Source organism: Trichogramma pretiosum, unplaced genomic scaffold (genome assembly GCF_000599845.2).
Source record: "Trichogramma pretiosum strain Unisexual culture from Peru unplaced genomic scaffold, Tpre_2.0 scaffold4, whole genome shotgun sequence".
In the NCBI taxonomy this organism is placed as follows: domain Eukaryota; kingdom Metazoa; phylum Arthropoda; class Insecta; order Hymenoptera; family Trichogrammatidae; genus Trichogramma; species Trichogramma pretiosum.
This window is the reverse complement of record NW_019641688.1, coordinates 2061739-2078322: the sequence shown is the minus strand read 5'-3', so window position 1 is coordinate 2078322 and position 16584 is coordinate 2061739. Positions and strand designations below refer to the sequence as shown.

At 44.0% G+C, this 16584-nt stretch overlaps 1 protein-coding gene across 1 annotated transcript in view; it reads right to left on the bottom strand.

The window, feature by feature from the left end:
* Positions 1 to 465: 465 nt before the first annotated feature.
* LOC106656014 (zwei Ig domain protein zig-8-like) overlaps positions 466 to 16584 on the bottom strand; it is a 34971-nt gene continuing 18852 nt past the window's right edge. The window contains exons 3-6 of the mRNA XM_014376624.2: positions 13323 to 13536; positions 11084 to 11234; positions 6386 to 6534; positions 466 to 1080 (exon numbers count right to left, since the gene is read on the bottom strand). Of these exons, the coding sequence (XP_014232110.1) occupies positions 974 to 1080; positions 6386 to 6534; positions 11084 to 11234; positions 13323 to 13536 (621 nt within the window). The 3' untranslated portion in view covers positions 466 to 973. The remainder of the gene's footprint in view (positions 1081 to 6385; positions 6535 to 11083; positions 11235 to 13322; positions 13537 to 16584) is intronic.

Genomic DNA, 16584 nt, shown 5'->3' with positions numbered 1-16584 from the left:
CCAAGGACTATCTCGCGCTATAATACGAACTTGCTCTAGAAAACGAAGCCAGAAGCAGTTGCAGCGACGGTAGCAGCAGAAAGAGAGAGAGAGAGAGAGAGAGAAAGAGAAAAGGAGAAACGTTATTACATTTGAACACGACTCTCAGCTCGATACTTGTATTTATTTTCACGAGAAGGCGATGAGAAAAAATTGCAAGTTTTTCTGCTAGGGCTGCGATGTAGCTCATGCGAGCTTTCGAGCTTTCGAGCTCGGCGAAGCAGCCTTACTTCGAGACCAAAACGAAGGCCAAATTTCGAGTTGGTGCTTGAAAATTTACTCGCGATTCGTGCCAGTGTGGTCGCACACGTGTGAGTGTATGTATCAGAAATATAGATTTTTTGTGTAAACCATGCTGATTACCAACGCGAAGCAAAAAAAAAAAAAAAATAAGAGAGAGAAAGAGAGAAACAATGTCTGCTGATTTTTGCAACCGAATTTCTTAGAAATGTCACTTTTTTCTCTCTCACTCGCAATACCTCGAGGACCAAAGCTTCTTATCGTAAGAAGCTACATACGACCGCTGAGCGCGTCCTTGTTACTTTTTTTTCATTTTAATCTTCGTTATGATCAAGCAATCATGTGTTGAATCTTGAAAGCTACGTCAAGAATTGTTTTTTTTTTTTTTTTGATTCCAGTAAGAAAGTAAAAGATACACACAATGATCACATGTATTCGCGCAGTCACGCACAGCCAAACATTACGTATTACAATTGTTTCTTTACTCTATCGTTAACGTTTTTTTTCTTTACCCGCTGTCAAGAGCGCTTATGCAATATAATATATAGCTTGACTTATCGGTGGCAGTTGAATAGGGAGCTCTCGATGCTCTCGAAGTCATGTAGAGAGGTAGGTGTAGTGACGCTCGTCGTTATAGCAGCGGCGATTAGCATCCTAATTTGGGCAGTGTGCGACATTATCACTGTGGATCGCTTCACCTGAAGGGCCTCAAACAGACGAGTAGCAATAGCTGCAGTAACAGTAGCAATCGTCCGGTCGTCCTTGCGGCGTCGCCGTGTTGCATTGCCGCTGGATGCTCGCCTGCAATTCAAATTTAGACATGAGACATATAGATATATATCGAGAGCGAGAGAGACCGAGTAAGCAGACTCAGCGCATTATACTCCAACGACCGAGCTTCACATGTATATAACAGAGGCATAGCAACTACACACACACACACACATATTATACATATATGTAGAGCTGGTTCGGATGCTCATTATCGCCGCATCTAGTCAGTTCACCTCCTATACAAGCTGTCCGCGTGTCTATGTGCACGCGTCCGTGTGCGTGTGTTAGGTACCGAACGCGTTTAAATGACCCCCTCGTGTCTTTTATGCACACTTGAAGCGAGCTCGTTAGCATGGGTTTGTCTTACTTTTGCAACTTTTATGCGCACTGGGATAGCGAATTGAGAAATCAATGCCGCTCAGTCGCAGCTAGCAAGGGCGGATATATTTTCAACGCTATTTGCATTTAATGAGCATAATGCTATATACGATTAATCAACCCATAGTCGCAAATAAATTTAAAAATGATACGATTTATGATTTATCGCAAATTCAATTACATTTTATTTTTGATTGTAACGAATATGAAGGTCAATGACGTAGACTTCGGTTCTTTGATACGTTTTTTCTCTTATTTAATAGATTCAAATTAATTGATCATTATAACGAATGAATTTATTGAATCAACCTCGTATTAGAACTCGGCTCTCTGTACAGTTAGTAAAGTGCATACAGGTGTATTATGCATGTAAAATGCAGAAGACTTGATTAAATACCTAGGGAAAATTTAATCAAAATTTGTGCATCGTATATACACTACACAGGTGAGTAAAAGATGTACGCATGTGTGTATGCGTGCGCACGTGTAATATATTATTATACGCGCGCAGCACAAAGTCCGATGGGCGAAGGTGGGTGTACGCACCCGAGTGCAGGAACAGCAGAGTCGGCAAGAGCTGAGCGAGAGAGAGAGAGAGAGAGAGAAGTGCAGCATGCAACGGTGTAACTTTACCTTTAATACAACATACTTCACGTCTGACCGACGCTTGACTCGAACTACTTCAGCGCCGAGTTTCTCCTTCCAATCTACGCTGTACTACTACACGATATATGCATATATACAGCCAGGCTGCAGCAGCAGCAGCTCGGCCTCTCTCTTGCTAGCTGCAGCTCCCGTATATGCGCTTAGTTATTTTAAGCACGTCTATACGTTAATGAATTTATAACGTTTATGCAGACTCGATCGCGAGACCAGCGTGCACAGCGTTAGACAAAGGAGACCTTAATACAATATGCATGTGAGCGAAATAAACCGTTAAAGTTTGCCGAGAAATTTCGACCGAAAAAAGAAGTGAAATTATAACGCATTATTTCGTCGTCTCCTGTCGCGAAATCATTGAATACGACGATGAATTGTGGAGTACGCGTACGCGCGGGCGTACGGACGCACACACACGTGCATCAAATGAGCTTTACCTCGACGCTCTGACGAATTGTAATTATTAGCGAGCTTTGCGCACCGCAAGATAAAAGTGCAGTTCATTCGGATGCAGTAGGTGAATAAATAACTGCGAGCTGCTGCACTGGCGAGCTAATTAAAACATTTTCCAATTGTGAGCTGCCAATTAAAGGAAATACGCGTATATAACAGCCGGCAGCAAACTTTAATATTATTGACGATAAGCAAGCAGCGTGTGAATTATATGGCGAGCGCGCGTGTGACAGTACGTTAATATGGGTAGTACGCGTGAGTTCGAAAAATGGTCTGATGGGCGTAAAGTCGAGACTTTCCATTGCCATTGTGTCTGCTACATTTCAACGTGCGCGTACGCGTATGTAGAGGAAAAAGAATCAAAGACCACTCAACGACGAGACGGCGCATGCGAAGGGATCATTAGGGATTTTTCAAAGCGAAATGAATGAGAAAGAAGGAACAACGCGAGTCTCGCAGTCTCGCAGTTTTCAAATAATATAATATTCGAGTTCACGCCGTGCGCTCTAGAGAACACGAGCAGAGCGTGAGACATACTGCGCATTGAGTGACGCATATACAGCCGTGGCGTTCGCTTCAATAGAAAAGAACGACCGCACGAGTGTAAATCAATCTAATTAAGCCAACGATCAATTACCCATGCCGTGTGCTGCTGTAAATATACTTCGTCTACTATACTCATAAGCTCGCTGCGCAGCGGTAGTGGCGGCGGGAGGAGCAGCAGCAGCACGGGGGGTGTGTACGCAATTAACGAAAATCGAGCTTGTGCGAATAGCGTGCGCATACATACACACCTACACAGCCACACATACATGCACAAGCTTCGTTGACTACCAGCTCTTTCGCTCTTTCTCCGTGTCTACTATATATGTATACAAACGAAAAGGCCAATTACGTGTGAAAGAGAAATGCACGCCTTCGAGGAAAGTGCAAAAAGAGAGAGAGAGAGAGAGAGAGCTCGGGTATATATTGAATTCTAGCCTCGTCGACTGCGAGAGTACGACTGCAAGAGGACGACGTCGACGACGATGGCAACGGCGACAAAGGAAATTGATGCCTATTGTGGGTATAGAAAATCTTTGAACTTTCGCGTCGAGCTATAAGTATGGAATGAAGCAAGTATTACCGCGTCTTGCCTGGGCTCTACCCCCAGCTGCAGCTGCAGCATTAGCAGTAGTACTACTACTACGGCAAAAAGTAGTAGTGGTAGCGTTAGCAGTGGTAGTAACAGTAGTACTCGCAGTAGCAATACTGCCGGTAGTAGTAGAAGCAGCATAGTAGCAGTGCAGCGCGAACGGGGCCAATAGAAACGCGTCGGGGGGTGAAACGAGAACGCCAACTCGATGAAACTTTACTCGCGGCTCGGTAGCAGCAGCCGCCTCTGTGCTGCCTCTTTATACTTATTCAAGAGAGTATGTGTGTGTGTGTGTGTGCGTATATAGGTGAGTATACGTGTATGCGAGGGCGAAGCTCTCCCGCCTTTTTGGATGTAATTGCACTGGTTAAGCATGAAGAAAAGCGCACAAATCTCGCTTGCAAGCGAGCGCTGCGCATAATATAGCGATCGGTGAAAAAGCGCCCCCGAGCAGTAGCGGAGCGGCGTCGGGGATGGCAGGCAGGGCTTTTACTCCTTCGGGCGAAATTTTAATTTGGGCCAGCGAGGAGAAAAGAGCGCCAAAGTGCCTTACTTTAGTGAATCGAGCGCGAGCTTTCCCCGCCCAATGAATGGCACATGCAAGAACGTTCCAGCTCGCCTACGATATAGCAGTGGTATGTGCACATAATATATATATTATTTACGCGCAAATAAAATTATTTACAATGCAGCAGTTGCAGAGACTCGCCCGCAAAAACTCACTCGCACACGAATGATCGTGCACCTTTTATATATTTAAATACGCGTATTGAATCATACATAGGGTGCGCAAGAGCGATGAGCTAATGGGCTCAGCTCGCCGGGCTTTACATAGATCACACAGAGTTCAACGAAAAAAAATTTTCTTTTTCATACCAATTTGTTTGCCTCGTTGATCCCGATTTGCATCCACGCACTCTCAACTCGAGTATATCCAAAATTTTTTTTAATTGCTTCGAGCGCTCGTGTAATATGCATTTGTGTGTAGATATCGCGTACACTTCATTAGCATGTGAAAATACTTTCTCCTGGATCTTAATATACAGGGGTTGATATATAAATTTCGCTAAATCAACAGGACGAAACGGGGCACAATGTGCCGGTATTCATCCATTATTCCAGTCACACGAACGCGAGAAGTGAGAAGAAGGGAGACTAGAGAGTGAGAGGCAACAACAAAAAAAGCGAAGCGATCCAGCCACGAAGCGAGAGGTATAAAGATGCTCTCGCTCGCTCGCAGGAGGTGGCGAAATGCAAATACACACGTACGGTATACATCGCCTAGGCAGTGGCGCTGCGGAGTATATAGTACAGTAGCAGACACCCGCGCCAACCACTGAATGAAAGAAAAAAAAGTAAAGAAAAGGAGCACGGGGGCGAGAGACGGATATGTAGCTCGAGCTCGTGCGTGGTGCGAGTGTGGACAAAAAAAGGCAAAAAAAAGAAAGAAAAGAAAAAACGAGCTAGGGAGCCTGCGGCTTGTTATATATATCGCGCGTGTCTCATATTCAAGAGAGCGAGAGGTGGCGACGATGGTGGTGGTGGTGGTGGTGGTGGTGGTGTGGCAGCAGTGGCGAAACGAGACACGTAGAGAAAGAGAGAAAACGAATTTTATTAGCTTGAAGTTTGAAAGGGAACGGAGCTCGCAAGCTACTGCTGCGTTTTTTTACGCCCGCTCGCGCACTACTGGCTTTCTTCGGCTTTCGAAACAGAGAGCAGTGCAAAATATCCCCGGCAACTGGGATCGTGCACGCGTGCCGGGCTATATTTATACTCGCGTTTTTCCTACACAACTCTGATGGCAATAAATCTCGAGCGTAATGTATGAGAATAATAAAAATATTTTTCGCTCGATCGTCGTGTACCCGATATGCGTATTTAATATTATAAGGCAGTACTGCCATTCGTGCAGCAGTACTACTACTAGGACTACTTCGCGAGAACGATAACTAGGAGCGAACGGGTGAAACTATAAAACAAAAGTAGTTGAAGTAAAAAAACAAATGAAAAATGAAAAATATAACCATACTATCGGTGTAATATATTTGCTTTTCCATCGCAGACCGCGAACACGGCTCTCGAGCCATCGAAACATTTTATATTATAACGTGCGCGCCTTACTACCTACTCTCTTATGGCTCGGGCGCTGAAGTTGTTTGAGCGAGCAACGCCCGAGACGAGGGTATAGAAAAAAAATCATTTCAACATAAATCAAGTTGCTGCTGCCGCTGTACTACTGCTCCACTACTACTACCACCACTACTCGGCGGGGGCAAATTATGCAGTTAAACTCGCTGTATGTGTATTATGAAATATATGTTCCGGCGAATTCGCAGTGCCAGGGTGAAAATGTCTCGCTTGCTCGCTCCATCCCGCATAGCATACACACACGGAGGACGATGTCGGAAAGCGATAAGACAAAAGCAGCAGCAGTAGTAGTATAGAGCTGAGCCCAGCTCTCTGCGATTATGCGCCTCGACTCGTTATATACGTACATAGGAGAGAACACATAATACGTGTGCGCATGGGTGTGTGTGTGTGTGGGTGGGTCGCTCGTTCGTTCCTTTGGAGTAGTGCTGGCTGCATATAACTCGGAACAAAGAGCGCTAGAGCTCGTAGCTGCTGCAAGCTCACCCACACCCACGCATACAGAGACACGCTTGCATGCAAAGCATAGAGAGAGAGAGAGAGAGCGAGAGCACTTACCATTGAGAACGTGAACGACGACGGTGGCGCGAGCGGCCTTACTGGACACGCAGCTGTAATTGCCGCTGTCGCCGAGGGAAGCGCGCGTTATCAGCAGCTTGCTCGTCGTGCCGCCCTTCGACTTCTCCGTCTCCAGTGAAACTCCACCCCTGCGGAGCATACAAAACAGAGAGCGCGAAAGCGCCAAGTGCTACGGTGAGATCCTCCGGGCTAAATACAGTATACCTGTCGGATTACATATACGCGCGCAGTGCACGCACAAACGAATCCAGCTTATTCCTGCCGCTATGCTCATACACAGCGACAAAGAGGAAGAGCAGCTTGGGAGGGATGGAAGGAGAAAGAGCCTTAATTGCACGCCAGTATTTCCACGAAGCAGCTCGACTTTCTCTCTCGTCGGCTATTTATGCGTAATAATATGAACAGCGAGAGATTTCGTCCCCGCGCGTAACACACGCGCACATACACCAGCGCGAAGCTGCTGTAGTTGCTGCGCATTTCTTGAGACTCGGGCGACGACACGAGAAACAGCAGTTTATATGCCCCGCGTGCCCGACTACTAGCTGCTACGTCTCTACCTACTCACTCCCTATTTTGCTCCAGTTCGTATATATACACGCGTAAGCTCTCCGCAAGTACCACATCAGCTCGCTGTGCTGCTGCAGCTTATTATTTTGGTCTGGAATGAGACTCGCTCGCCGTGTTGTTGTATGTATACGTCGCGGAGAGAGGCTTTTGACTCTGGTCTTGATGAATTGGCCTTTGCCAAGCACTGACTGCAGATCCAGTCGACGCTGGAATGAAATTAGCGATAAAAGAGTCGCGGCTGTTTTACGTACTACCACCCGAATCTTATCAAGCTTTCTCTCCTGCTTCAGCCAATCTTTCGACGTTTTACACTCGTCGAAGTGATTAAACAACTCGAATGCAAGGGCCGCAACGACCTATCGAGAAAAAAACTCGGCGTGTGCATGCCCTTTTCATTGCATTACTCGTGGGCCGTTGCTTTTCAAAAATTCCCAACAAAAGTGGGTGCTTAACGACGCCTATATACAGCTTTTCGCGCGTCATGGTCGAGGATTTCACGTGCACGGGCGCGCGCGCGTACTGAAAAGCTAATCGACTCGCGCAAAAATCACATTAACGAATTTTTTTTTATACTTAATGCAACTGACAAGGCTTGTAAGCCAGGGGCTGGAGCCTGCCAATGCAGTTTTCTCCCTGCAGGCACACCGCTGCAGCTGAGTGCAGTCATACACGACTCGTACGAGGTGCGTATACGTACGTACGCGCGAGCGAGTGCTACACGGCGAATCATACATTTTCAGCTCCGCCGGCAGTCATATTTACCTGTACTCGCGCGCGCGCGCAAAAACAGCATTGCAAAGAAGAAGTTAAAATAATTTCATAATTTTATGTGGCAGAAGAGTGAGAGAGAGAGAGAGAGAGAGAGGCTGCATATACTGCGCGCGTACGAGCACGCTGAAAGGTTATTTCACGCAAGAGCGACATTTTCCATTTTATTTGAATAATGTAGATACGCTCAACTATATAAAATCAAGAAAATGTAACAGCTTGCTTTCTCACTCATTCCCTTTCCTCATCTTAGTCCGGACTTTCTACCACTGCTGCCATTAAAATCCGAAATACTACATTAACTTTGAATGGCGAATGTATATACTTCGACGTGGGATATATAAATTTTTTTAGCATTTTGGGCAAAAAAAAACTTCTCTTACTAATGGCTCGTCTTTACTCCTGCGTGCTATCCCTCACTATCTTGACAAAATAAAAGTTTTCAACTTTGCCCGTAAAAAAAAGGAATAAATAAACAAGCTTATAAATCGCCGTTGTATAAGCTCGCGGCATCAGCAGAATTAAAAGTAACGAGAAAAAATTCGAAATCATCATTAACCGAGCATATAAAGTTGTGTTGTATAGAACAGCGTATTTACGGATTGCATTCCGTACGATTCGCAAGCTGATGAATCAAAAAATTCAATAAAAATAAGTATCGAAGGAGAGCGGCTTAGAGTTATATAAAAAAACTTTCTCTCCAATGGCGTATAGGGAGATATAAGGCAAACATTTCTTGCTCCGGATGCAAAAACCGAAGCGAGTAGCGAGTACGGTGCAGCAGCAGAAGAAGAAGAACGAGCCAAAGAAGAAAGAGAGAAAAAGAAGCTTTGCTGCTGGTGCGTGGTTTGAAAGAAATGTAAAGCAGCATTGCCGGCTTGCTAGCTTGCCTTGGCTTTGCTTGGCGGCTACAAATTGGTAGTTGCACTTTATTTCGTCGAGATTACTTTCAAGATAAAATTGCTCAAAATTCATTGTTTACGATCGCGGGACAGGGGGCTGCTGAAGAAAGAGGCAAAGAAAAGAATTATACGCAGTATTAGCTCGTCGCGCGTAAGGGAAACGCACTTTATTACGACGCGTCGCGGAGGAACGGAGTTAGATAGAGAGAGAGAGGCAGAGGCTGCAGGCTGCGGAACGAACGACGACAACGAATTTATCGCTTCGTCGCCAAGTCGTAAAGCATTCGCTGCGTCAGACCCGCCGCGTGTAACTAAACTCTCTCTCTCTCTCTCTCTCTCTCTCTCTCTCTCTCTCTCTCTCTGTCTGCGTGTGTAAATGTACGCATATATATATATATACTCTACGCCCGTACGTATGTACGCGCGTGCGCTGTTGAAAAGTTGCTTATTTAATCGAACTTTATCGTCGTTGCAGCTCTCCATGACTCTTTGCTTTCGCGAGAGCTCGAGCGATGAACTCGCGACGACGACGACAACTGTGCAGGTAATTTCATCCTTCCGAGGAATATTTTTTATGTGACAAGCGTCGTCACGAATGCATCTGGTTTACTCGCAGAAAATATACATAATTCATATAATACACGCGGGCGAATGAAGATTTATACATAGAGAGAACTCGCTCGAGGCAAGCGAAAACTTCTTCACAACGAGCCACAGGGACGCTCGTACCGTGTGATCGTAAAGCTCGATAATTTTGTTAATTTACATTCGCAGCGATTGGATGGTAATGTTTGTTCAGTTATTCAATTGTTTGATATCCGTAAGATATTTTCTGAAAAATGAACAGCATATCTCTTGATAGAGATGCTCGATATTATTAATATCCCAATAAATAAAAAAAAGGACAATTTAAAATGTTTTATATAACATTATAACATTAATTGACTAGTTTTGTCAATTCTTTGGCTACTATTATGTTACACATATTAAGCGCATTTTAAATCACTAAGAAATGATAATTTCATTCTTTAAGAATATTTAGCCCAAAATTATGGTTATATTAAACTATAAGTGTAAGTTTTATTGAAACTTATTTTGAATACTTTAATACTACTTAAAGCCTCTACCACTATAGTGGTATCTATAAATGGTAAATACCTTTATCTGTAAATCTGTAAGTGGCAAAGTCAAAATAATTGCATATATCAAAGCAAGTTTTTAAGACATTATGTACATGACTTTATTTTTTCTTCAACGATTTCACTACTAGAGACCTCCTGGCGAAACAGGTTTTTTTTTAAAATCAACATCATTGTTGATAATTAGATTCATTTCTAAGAGCAAGCATAAACAATAATGTTATTACGTTGATGTTAATGACGTTTCACGTTTAAAATATAGAAGATTAAAAAGTGATGTTTTGAATGATTTTTATATTATAAAAAACTGATCATTAAACAGTAAAAAACATGAAAGAATTGAAAATCTTCAGCGATTAATTAGTATATGCCCAGTTCTAATGGCCTTTTTGTGCTCAAGACATTTTTTATTTGCCAAAAACTAACTATAAAATTTGAACTTTCTACCAGGGTACGCTAAGAACATTTTTACTCGTTCATTATAAATGATCCTGGTCGAAAATTATACGCGCCTCATTTAATTCACCATTCATCGTTAAACAAAATTCATGCGCCTATTCGCTAAAACTATATAAGTAAAAATTTTGTCGCATCAAAGTACAATCTGCACAGAAGTTACTTCTAAAGGTGAAATTGGCGCTGAAATTACTTTTAGAAAAAGGACCGAGAGGACTCAAAAGTGTTTTTTTGGTAAATCCTACTTTTTAAAAGTAATTTTCTCTCAGATTTTCGTTTCAGCGCCGGATCTCACGCTTTAGAAGTAAATTCTGTGCAGATTGTACTTTGATGCGACAAAATTTTTACTTCTTGGTTTAGCATGTATGAAGAGCAATTCTCCCTGATCAAAATCAGAGCCAACAAAGAGCTAAGAGAGTAAGAGCGAATATAAGAGCTGGGTCGAGTGAATTAGCAAGAAATAGCCCGAACCGGAGAGACGAGGAGCCGAAAAAGCGCCTATGTACGCCCTGTGTACGCCCCATGAGGCAGCGTGGCGCAATTTCCATTAGCATATCTGCGTGTCTCTTTCTCGTTGGTTGCATATATAGCTACATATCACAAGAGCCTGGTGCGCCACTGCTATACGTTATGTATACCAAAGCAAGAAATTCAGGGCCGCGAAGATAAGACCTCGTCCCGCGTTCCCGGGGGCTGTATTTATACCCGTTTCATCTCCAAGTACATAGATATTAAACTAGGTAGGATATAGGCGAAGAAGGGAAGCTGGAAAGGAGTAAAAACACGGAAAAATAACTGCTGCATAGTATATGTATGTATGTACAAGTATGCGCATGTGTACGTACCTCGGACCGTCGAAGTCGATGACGTTGCCGGCATGGTACCAAGTCACGTTGCTCGGTGGAACTCCCTGAGAGTTCACCATGCAGGTCAGGCTTATCGTGCTACCCTTCCTCACGTACACCTCGTCGGGACCGAGGATCTCCGCTTGGACATCTGTATAGATATACACACATACACACATTTATATATAAGTCAAGCGTATAAAGAAGGAAAAAAACGACGAAGATTCGGTAAAGAGAATCGCGAGCGTAGCCAAGAAAAATAGCAGCGCACGGAGCAAGGCACGAGTTATATGCACCGCAACGAAAACTGACTCTATTACATATATCGTGTGCCTCTGCTACTGCTGCTGCTACTACTTCTGCTTCTTCTGCCACGCGCGCGCGCGCGAGGACGAGCTCGGAAAACTGATTTGTAAAGGGGAAAGCTCTCGCGCGGCTGACTGAGCTACATGGTAAATTCAGCCCAGCGCTGCCACTGCTCATACTTATTTATCATTCAAGAAGTCGAGAGAGAGGGACTGAATCTAAGAAATAGACTCACTACAAAGTCGCTGTTTTTCTTTCTCTCTCCTTTTTTTTGTTACTCCTTTTACGCGAAAAACCACGAGAGGTAGAGAGCGAGAGAAAAAAAGGAAAGAAAGAAAGATAAGCTTCTGCCAAATAGGTAAATAGTACGATTTATAAATCGTCCGTCCGCAGCGCACGTAAATGTAGTACAAAGACATTTTGGACGAGAGACTGGCTGCACACAGTACAGTAGAGCTAGCTCTAGCCGAGTATATCGCGCGAGGGCGTGTTTTATACTCTCTCGGAATTGCGCAGCGCGCGGGCGAACGATGATTTAGTCGTTATTATTATTACGCGATTTCTTCGGGTAATGCGTCTCTTTACGATCTGCGTATGGCGGCGGGGCTGAATCGGAAAGGGGGGTTGGGTGCAAAGGGGGAGGACACGACGACTACTTCGTCGTCGCTGCGAGGAGCAGCGCTTAAACGACCTGTGTAGCGAGGAAATACCGCACACAACTGCACGGGTATTATATACGTATACACAGAGCAGCAGACTCTATTATTTACGGCAATAGCTTCTGGCTTTACTTGCGAGCAAGCAAGCTTCGATTCTCCCGGTCCTTCTTCTTCCTCCTCCGAAGTAATATGCTTTTCTCGAGTTAACACACACACATACATAGCGCGTTAGCGCAACTTGCCAAAGTCGATTGGAATGTTCGCGCAATTCCATCGACTAGATCGATTAGAAAAAAAAGAAGAAGAAGATGAAAAAAACATATTCGCTTTGAAAGATATAAAATATGAATAGCCGGGTGCAAGCGCTATATATCGCAAACGACGAATAAAATTAGTCAGCGCGTGCAACGGTAGATATACATATGATATAACATTATGGTTATAGAGCGCTAGAAACGCGGAGCGATGTAAAAGAGAAGGTTGAAAAAAAGAGAGAAAGAGAAAGAGAGGGACGTGAAGCGCAAGTGGAGGGCGTCGGTTTTATGGACCGTAACGACCTCATTAAAGCCAATATTGATCAGAGCGAGACCGAACGGCCAAGAGAAAGTAATGTATACGCGCTGCGCACTTCGACACGACGACCCGCGATCCCTGCGTATACTATACAGGTATAATGCTGTACACATGCACACAGACAGTGCCTCAGCGAACTGCTGAATAAATGTCTGTGTGTATGTGTGCACAGTACTATATGTGTATTTGTATGCGTAGGTGTAACGTATCGGAGCTCACACATCACGGACGGAAGCGAAATCGGATTACAGTGCACTGACCGTTAACGCGCGCGCACGGGCGCTACCCTCCCCCAACGCGTCAGAGTTACCCTCGATAAATTGCCAAACAATAACAATCAATCCTAGCCTTGCTCATTGAATTTTATTTCATTTGCCTTCAGCGAATTACTGACCACTGACTCGTTCTTTCTCGCTTGAGGCGCCCTGCTGAAACAGCGCACGCGACAATAATTGCCGGATTCTTTGTCGCGACAAAATTATGTCACATGCCTCAAAGGGGACTTTTACTAAATCCTGTTTAATATGAGTAGTAGCATAATCAGTCTGAGCATGAATCTTGTTCACAAGATTTACATACTTTTCGATTTGATGCGTAAAATAGTCAAGTGCTTACCGACCCGAACGAGGATAAGCTAAAGCATCAAGGAGGCCGGTTGAAAACATATTATAAATTTATAAAAGTAATATGATGTATCTTACCTAAAACTCGCAGATAGACTGCCCTGTGTATTTTTGGTTCCGTGTTGACTTGGCACTCGTATATGCCCTCGTCCCTGGTCTGCACGTAATCTATTCGTAGATTCCAATCGTCCGACGTCTCGGTATTGCCGATAACGGTGAATCGTCCGTCGCTCGTGTACGTGAGCGCCATCGACGTCAAGATATGCAAATCTCTCTTTCTTATCCACGACACCTGCAAGACGAACGCACACACACATACATGTAATACATATAAGCGGCCCATTCGCCATTACACATGCAGATCGGCAAACGAAATAAGAAGGTTGAAAAAAAAGTACTCCAGCTGCTGCTGCATGTCTATCTTTGCACGTACGCCGCAGTCGAACTCTATATATGTAATACGTATAGATGGTCTCGCGTCGATTTCTTTTAAAAACACGACCCCTTACTCCTCGCGTGCGTCGAAGGCAGCTCTCGCTCTCTCTCTCACGTACGTGCGTGCAAAGAGTTACATCGACGAAATGGAACGTAGTAGGTATACGCGACCTGCGCTTTTTCCCGCGAGAGTGAAAATATTTCCGTATGAAAGGCTCTCGTTTGGCTTCAACATTTTCAAGCTCGAGGAGAAGGAGAGAGAGAGAGAGAGAGAGAGAGAGAAAAACGAAAAATTTTAATGACGTTTTTTGAAAAAGGGAGAAAAAAAATAAATCTAAGCTTTCAACTCGAAAACTTAATCGCCTGAGAGCATACATGTGTGGCCCCTCGGCCAAAGTAAGCTCGATATTATATATAATGCCCTCGATTGAGTCATCGTTACCAGCTCGCGCATATTAGTCGATTGCTTCCTCAAGGAGAAACCGGCGAAACGTATAGAATATATCGAATATAACACGCGCGGCTGAAGTTCAGTGGAGCGCGCCTCTGCATATACGACGATGATCGTGCCTATACATCGAATCATCTCGAGACTCCATCAACGTGCATGAGTCGATCTCTTATCGCGCGCCCTCTCGCACATCTATCTATAACGAAATCGCGCGCGCAGTTATCTCGACGAGGAAATTGAATTTTTTCCAACTCACCACTCGCTGTTTTCCCAACGAAAAGCCTTAGCGAGCGCCTTTTTCCTTTTTCCTCGCGCGCGAACTTCGCAGCCTCTCGAATGTATGTAATGATTTTAATTCGACAAAGATGTGTACTTTGCGAGCGGAGCTGCTGCGCGCGAATTTATCCGAGAAGTTGAAATTGAAATCCATGGGGGAGCGAAAAAAAACGAACAGTCGCTCGTCGACGCACATCTCGAGTTCTTCGAGGCTTTTCACTCTATTTTCCACGTATTTTTCGCCAACTCGCGCGATCCGGGCTTTGCGCCTCGTTGCAATATACATAGATGAAAAGCCTCCGACGCGTATGGATTTAAAGAATTCTGGCATCAATTACCGGCCGCCGATGCCTAGGCCGTATAAGGCGCCTTTGTGTCTACATGTGTGTGTTTGTGTGTGCGTGTGTGTGTGTGTGTGTGTGTAAGCTACAGGCGCGTTTATGCATAATACTTGAGCTTGCGCGCAGCGCGCCGAATAATATCACAGAGTGACTCGCCTAGCGAACGAAATTTATTTTCAATTTGCGCTCGTGCTTATTTTAGAATAAACTTTTGCAAACTTCGTTACTTCGTAGCGAGCTCGTAATGTTGTGCAGTGGCGAACTTTTCGTGCGCGCGAGTACGCGGCTATATTACACGCGCTCTATTTCGCATTAGCGATACATCGCGCGGCTCGCTGCACGTCTGGCTTTTAGCCTAGTATATAAAGCGCGCGGCCGGGTGCTGATTGTAGCTCGCGCGCAACAAGGATTAATAAAGCCCGTTGTGTGTATGTGTGCGCGTGTGTGTAGCGTACCGCGCGTGGAATTCATTAAGCCTATAGTTTCGAGTACAGCTCCGGTTTCTCTCCCTCTCTCTGTACCCATATGCGCATGCATTAGACTATAATGTTTTCATCGACACGTATTCGCTGCTGTATGTCTACGTGCCCGATTCGTTTTCATCTCGTTATACGCGCATATGCGAGGGGATATATTCGCGGCTTGAGCAGTGCCTCGACGCTTCATTAGCAGCTCTCGGTGGTAATATCGACACGAAATCTTCCTGAATTCTGCTTTATACGTACTCGATGAAAAAAGTAAGAAATCTTTACACGAGAGACAAAGATATAAAAGGCATAAATAACTCGTGAAATTGGCGGATACCTACACGCGCCTATTTAATTCAGTTACGTCAAATACACGTATTACCACGCTTGGCACGGAGCTTATATGGAATTTGTGAATAATAGCCCACGATCTGAAGACGCTGTCGGGGAATCAAGCCTCGGCGGTTTTCAACTGCCAAAAAGACACGTGCGCGCATGTACGTGTAACAAAATCATGTATGTAACAGCGAAATTCATTCGTATGTTAAGTACACGACTTGGCAAATGAAAAATTGCTTTTTCACTGCCCGAGCATAGGAAATGTTACACACAGTACACTACGCGGAGCTGCCAAAGATTTCGCGTTTTCAACGTGACCTACAAAGGCCCATTTCTTTTGAATAGTGTATAACCGAGAGAGAGAGAGAGAGAGAGAGAGCACGGATTATCCTTCAAATTGACGAAAAAATTCACAACCATTTTTCCGCGTAAAGCTACGCGTGATTATTAATTTCCTGGCACGGCCTTTCGCATAATTTCATTTTAAAAAATGAAGCGAATTTCATGGCTTTAACTTACACGCAAAACGGTGCATAGATTTTAGATTGCGTTGAAAATTTTACGATCCGCACGCGTGCTCTTTATACTTTATTTTTTTCCTTTTTTTCCATTTAAACTATACGATTTTTTGTCAAAGCAACCAGCTGAGCTATTTATTAACGGGCATTTTTCCGAGTAATTTGATTAGACATTAAATGTAGAATTTTTAAGCATTTTTTCTAATTTTTCATAAAAAAGAGTTAATGTGATCTTTGAAATCAACTATTATACTTTTAGCTTAAAATTAAATATTCTCGTAATCAAATGAGGTTACATGATTACATTTAATTTTTGAACGCATTGGAAAATGCATTATTTCAATAGACTGCGAAAAATGAGAAAAATTGATATATCGAGAACACGAAGCATAAAGCCCACCTTTTGCCGAAACAATCCATAGTCACGGTCGAAGAAACTCGAAGTGTACGGCCAAAAAAGCTCAAACAAAAGCTGCTCGCGCGGCCGAAGCTTTGGTACGTGCACGACCGAGT